We start from the raw sequence: 5,503 nt of genomic DNA, 5'->3' as shown, positions 1-5,503 counted from the left end.
AACCAGGAAATCTGCCTGCAGAGGAACCCTGCGCAGAAGAGGCACTGAAGGGGAAGGTCAAGTCCTGCTTGAATGGGATGAGGAGACAGCAGGACACTGCAACCATTCCAAGTGTCTCGGCACAAGGAAACTTGAGCCAACCAAGCTAGACACAATTCATTCTGGAAAAAGACAAGCTAATGCACAGACTCCTGAATGACTGATCTGTTTCAAAAAATTTATTGAAATGTAAAATATTTCATAGAAAACAACACTGGAGCCTCCTCAGAGAAGCTCACTCATCAGGCATAAAAAAAAAGACCAGCAGGATGCACACAGACTGAACAGACACCGCTCGCCCACAGCTCCTGGCTCATGTGGCCAGCCACATGGTGCCACATCCAACCTCATACGCTTGAGACATGAACAGCCAGACCCAAAATGTGGTTAGCAAAGGTGTGGATACTCTCCTGTCCTCTAAAGACTTGTACCTGTGATCTACAGTCCCAAAAACATGAGCTCTCAGTCAGAGGACAGACTGGCAGATCTGTGTCACAGTAAAGGAAAATCAAAACCATTTAGAAAGCCTTTAGGGAGGGAGAAACGTCGCTTCCTCTCTATCATTCTATGCAAAGTTCAGGGGCACTAGACACACCAAGTGCTGTGGGATATGTCCCAGTTGCATCTACATCTTCATAAAGGTCAGACATCAATTTTTCAGGCTGCTGTACTAAAAGGCTATTGTAGTCAAGTACTATTTAGTACTATTGTACTAAAAGGACTCAGGAGGTATCCTAGGAGTTAAAATGAGGAATTTTGGTGGTTTATGAAGTGTGGAATGAATGTTGGGGACTAGAACACTGAAAAAAAAACACTGAGAATCAAGAGCTGCCATGCCAGGACTTCAAATGGTTGCTTCTGGCCACGTGTCCTATCCCTCCAGATCGAGCAACCTCTGTCGCGTTTCCAGAACGATCTCCTCCATCACCTCTGGTTTGAGAATGTCTTTGATCTAGAGTGGAGAGAAGAGTAACAATGGCACTGTAAAGCAACTAATACTGTTGCACGCTCTGTGGGAACAAGGGTCTCTGGCACACAGCAATGAGCGGCGAGTTTAGAGGGTTGTGGTTGAACAAGACTGTCAGGGCAGATGGTCCAAGGCAAAGTCAACGTTGTCAGAGTCACCAATTCTTATATAGAGTGTAAGAAATCTAACAAGATGCTACTGACAGTTCCTGATCTCTTCTGAAGGACACACACCAGTACTTGGGAAGGGGAGAGATGACTTACACAGAAGTATAGTTCAAAAGAACATCTGACCTAGTGAAGTGGGCTGCCACCGTGAACAAAAGTGGAAGACAATTCAGATCTTATCCATTTATGAGGAAATAATTGCCAGTGGTTGTGCTGGCAGAAATCACAGAGAAAAGCTGTATAGCAAAAGGTCAAACTGAGGGAACCTTCCAGCAGTGCAGGATGTGGATACAAACAGAAGACTGGTCTCTGTACAATACATGTCACTTGTTTCTTCGTTTGTTCTTAAAGTGTACCGTATGCTCAAACAATCCCAAATTTAACACTGTTTTCCCAGGGATCACAAAGGGCCCGTAATTCCAGCAAGGGATACACTCTATCAAAACACTGAAATCATTCTCTATAGGAATAGTTGAAATTTGCCTGAGGCAGAACCCTTCAAACTATGCCTGAAAATGTGCAAGGCAATTTATGTTATGCAGAAGGGGGGAAGTTCCTATTGTCACTTACTACAGGCTACTTTGGAAAGATGAAAGGAAGCCCAACCACCTAACTTACAGACTGCAGCAGTAACTGACTCGGCCTTTCCATTCCCTCCCCACAGCATGGAATAAAGTAAACACCCCTGGTTTCTATACCTGATGAGGAAGGGACGCTTCATAGCAATACAGGATGCTGGTGTCAAAGAGCATCAACTTCTGAGTAGCCAGAGCCACAATGCAGTTTCGGAGCCGTGATATCACCTCCCGGTCAGATAAGGGAACGGGCTGAGGTAGGATAGAGGAAAACAGATGAACACGCAGGGAAATAATGCAAGCCTACTGTAAAAAAGCTTTGCCACGAACCTAATACCAAATCTTGAAAGTCTCAGGTTATCAGTGTGCCTCTATGTTAGAATAACAAAACATCGTCAGTAGAAGGTTCATCTTCCCTGCACCCTCACCTCCAAGTTAGGGGTGAAGCCTCCTGCTTCTTCATCTTTCTGCTCTGGAGTTGGGTAGATCCAGATGAAGCCGTTGTTGCCGAGGATCACAGACGCACCACAGGGCAAGTCGTGGAAGTGAGTCTTCTGGCGTTTCACGAGGGAGGGCGAGACCTGAACCAGCACGCCCTGGCCAAGCTGAAGTGGAGACCAAGAGACTCAGCATGAGACACAAGTCACCGTAGATAACACTGAGTCACCAACATGCACGCCACTCCTGGTCTAGGAACCAATTTTAACACCTTTTCCTGTGAAACAGTGAATATAAAACCTGCCTGCCTCTGGGAGCGCTGGGAGGATTAGCTAATGCCTCTGCAGTCCTTTGAAGATTAAGAATACTCCAAGTGCTTAGCACAAATGTTAATAATATCTCGATCGTAACTACACATCAGCCATCTCTGCAGAAAAATGAGGAGTGAGAGAAGCAATTTAGCAGAACACTTTCCCTCTTAATCCAATCACTGTCCTTCACCCTTTGTGTAATCAGCACACTTTGCTTTCATCTTTTAACTGCTAATACCCTTGGTCTGGTAATCCTGAACTGCAGCCTACGCTCCAACGGCCCCCTGGCTTATTTCAATGCACAAAACCAGAGATAAATGCCAACCGCGTAAAGCCTAAAATAGAGCCCTAGAGAGAGAAACAAGTCACAGGGGCAGTGACCTGCAGAAAAGGACTGATGAAGTTTGAGTCAGAAGATTTTTCTACCCAAGATTTAATTTTCAAGTGAGGAAACAGTAGTGGGGAAAACAGGACTTGCATGCTGTAATTGTGGACAGGGAGAGCAGCAGCTTGAAAGACAACTCAAGAGTACTCCCTCTGCTTTGGGAAACTGCTCAGTGCTCCTGTATAGGACCTCAGATTCTTCACAACCTGCAGGACTTGGTTATAACAACATCCTGCTCTACTACAGAGCTTTTTTTTCTTAAAAAATCTCTCGAAAAGGCCTTGTACAAGTCGGCCAAGTCAAAGTGCTTTGGAACAACTTACCTTCCCATACTTCAGACTCCGGGTGTGCAGTGATACAGCTCCATCAGAAAATACAGACTGGACCTCTGCCTGTCAGCGCCACTTAAGGAAACAAGGTCCACAGGGCTTCCCAGTGCCACCAGCCGCTGGCTGTCATCAGCAGAGAGCTCTGGCTGTTCTCCCCATGCCCCTTGGCAATTCTGCCAGGGCGCTAGCAGTGGAAGGATACGCTGATGAGGTCTCCTTCTTGCAGATAGTCCCTCATCGCAAGCTCATCTTCTGCTGATCTCCTCCTCTGAAACGCACAGTGCAGGAAAAGTTACGTGTAGCTCAGAATGAAAATGCATCAGTTAACACCTGCTTTATGGGGGGACCTTAGGATGTCGTGCAAAACACAATCTGGTCGCCAAAGAAAAATCAGACCTGGTGCGTTTGTGTCCAAATAACAGAGTTAAAGATATCAGAGCACCACAGACCCACCCACAAAACTCAACACTACCCTTGTTCTAAGTGTGGAAAGGGCTCCAGAACTTCCCAGTGCCTCAGCTTCTGCCATGGAAGGAGATGACAGGGAGGGCTCTGGCACCGCTCTGCATGAGCTACACTCACCAGTTCCCCCCCAGGTAAATTCATAGAGGACAGCAACAGGACTGAATCCAGCCTGGAGTTGGTTTCCACTTTCCATCGCTTCTGCTGAACCTGAAGAAGGAAAACGGCCCATGCTCAAAAAAACGAACAGAAACTCTTCAGTGAAGTGAGAGGCCCTGCAGCAGGAGACAGCTCTGCTGACTCCTTCCAGCCTCATCTTATTTAAACCCCACACGCTTACAGTGCAGGGACACTAATGTGCTTTTAGGAAGGTCAGAAGGCTTGGGATCAGACCGAGACACGCCAGCCTGGCACCATCCTCCTCCCCGGCACCACGGGGATAAAACTGAGACTTACCTCCGTGATCCTCCCGACCACGATATCGCCAACTTCGCCATTGTACCTGGGAGCGGGACAGAGGGAGGGGGGGACGAGAGAGGGGGGGACGAGAGAGGGGGGGACGAGAGAGGGGGGGACGAGAGAGGGGGGGACGAGAGAGGGGGGACGAGAGAGAGGGGGACCGAGAGAGATCAGCCCGTCAGACGCCTCATCGTCCCCAGCGAAGCGCCCGGCGCCATGGCAGCTTCACGTTCACTGCACGGGGGTGGCCACGCTCACCTGGTCTTCAGCGCTCTGACACACACCAGCTTGTTCACCCTCTCCACGGCGCCGGCCACCGAGGCGATGAGCTTCTCGTCCTCCACGTAGGTGCCGTGGCCCCTGCGGAGAGAGCGGCCGCCTGAGGAGACCCCGAGGCCGGCCGGCCTGCGCCCTCCCCCCGCCGCCTGCGCTCCACCGCTGCCCGCACCTCATGTAACCCGTGTCCGTGGTGATCGTGTCCCCCGGCGCCACCAGGTGCTTCTCGCCGCCCCGGGAAGCGCTGGGCCCCACCAGTTTGCGGGGCACCGGCAGCCGCATGGTGATCGCCGCCATCTTGAGTGCGGGCGGCGCCGCCAATCCCATCCAGGTGCGGCTTCCGCCCGCCATGTTGGCTGTTGGCGAAAACGCGCCCGAGGCGCGGGCGCCACCATCTTGAATGAGGGCAGCGGTGATGGGAAGGCGGTGACGTTGCTCGGCGGCCATTTTGGTTCCTGGCAGAAAAGGGAGCCGTGGGCTTCACTGCCTTGGGAATCAAGGGGAGAGAGGGGCCATGTTTAGTGCGGGCACGGTGCCTCAGCTCACCGCATCGGGCCCCATGGCGAGGGGCGAGGCCCATGAACCTCCCTCCTCCCACCCACACCCCTGACCTGGGGCTCCCAACACCCCACTTTGGGAGGCCACCCCGAGCAGCACCATGGGTGTTTGCTCCAAAGTGAAACAGCACCCCCTATTTCTGGGGGTGCCCCTGCTTGACTTAAACGTCTCTGAGGGAACAAGGGATTTACCGCCTTCTCCTGGCAAAACTGTTCTAACGGTAAATAATGCATTTGTGTGGGAGTTTGGTTCATTTAATTCGAACAGCAGTTAGGCTCTCAGAGCTACCAAGGAAAACGAAGCCAGTCATGACCCTCAGTAAATGCGTTTCTTCCTCCAGACCAGAATCAAACGTTATTCTTTCAAGCACGACTTGCACCTGTAGCCCATCACAGCTGAAATATGCCCATTACTTCACTAAGGATATCATTAAAGCTATCACAAAGCCATTGCTTCAAATAGAGACTGTAATACGGAGGCAGGAACGTACGGACCAAATAATCGCACTCGCCCCTTCCCTTCCAGCCCTGCAAAAGG

At 50.5% G+C, this 5,503-nt stretch overlaps 1 protein-coding gene across 1 annotated transcript; it reads right to left on the bottom strand.

Moving 5' to 3' along the window:
* Positions 1-200: 200 nt before the first annotated feature.
* On the bottom strand, positions 201-4,720 carry EXOSC2 (exosome component 2). The gene is made up of 9 exons (XM_080355917.1): positions 4,581-4,720; positions 4,391-4,492; positions 4,130-4,175; positions 3,794-3,883; positions 3,414-3,479; positions 3,206-3,274; positions 2,177-2,353; positions 1,872-2,000; positions 201-991 (listed from the first exon to the last, which is right to left on the bottom strand). Exons 1-9 carry the CDS (start codon positions 4,703-4,705, stop codon positions 911-913), a joined length of 885 nt encoding a protein of 294 aa, XP_080212043.1. The 5' UTR covers positions 4,706-4,720; the 3' UTR covers positions 201-910.
* Between the last annotated feature and the right edge of the window lie 783 nt (positions 4,721-5,503).

Source organism: Nesoenas mayeri (assembly GCF_963082525.1).
Source record: "Nesoenas mayeri genome assembly, chromosome: 18".
Taxonomy (NCBI): domain Eukaryota; kingdom Metazoa; phylum Chordata; class Aves; order Columbiformes; family Columbidae; genus Nesoenas; species Nesoenas mayeri.
This window is presented reverse-complemented; position numbering and strand designations above follow the sequence as displayed.

Bases quoted from the DNA above. Each gene is read 5' to 3' on its own strand.
- EXOSC2 (XM_080355917.1), bottom strand. From the start codon at position 4,705: ATGGCGGCGATCACCATGCGGCTGCCGGTGCCCCGCAAACTGGTGGGG. The intron at 2,354-3,205 runs GTAAGTTGTTCC...TCTCCACTTCAG, and splicing joins GGAGTCTGAAGTATGGGAAG to CTTGGCCAGGGCGTGCTGGT. The intron at 2,001-2,176 runs GTGAGGGTGCAG...ATCCTACCTCAG, and splicing joins GCTTCACCCCTAACTTGGAG to CCCGTTCCCTTATCTGACCG.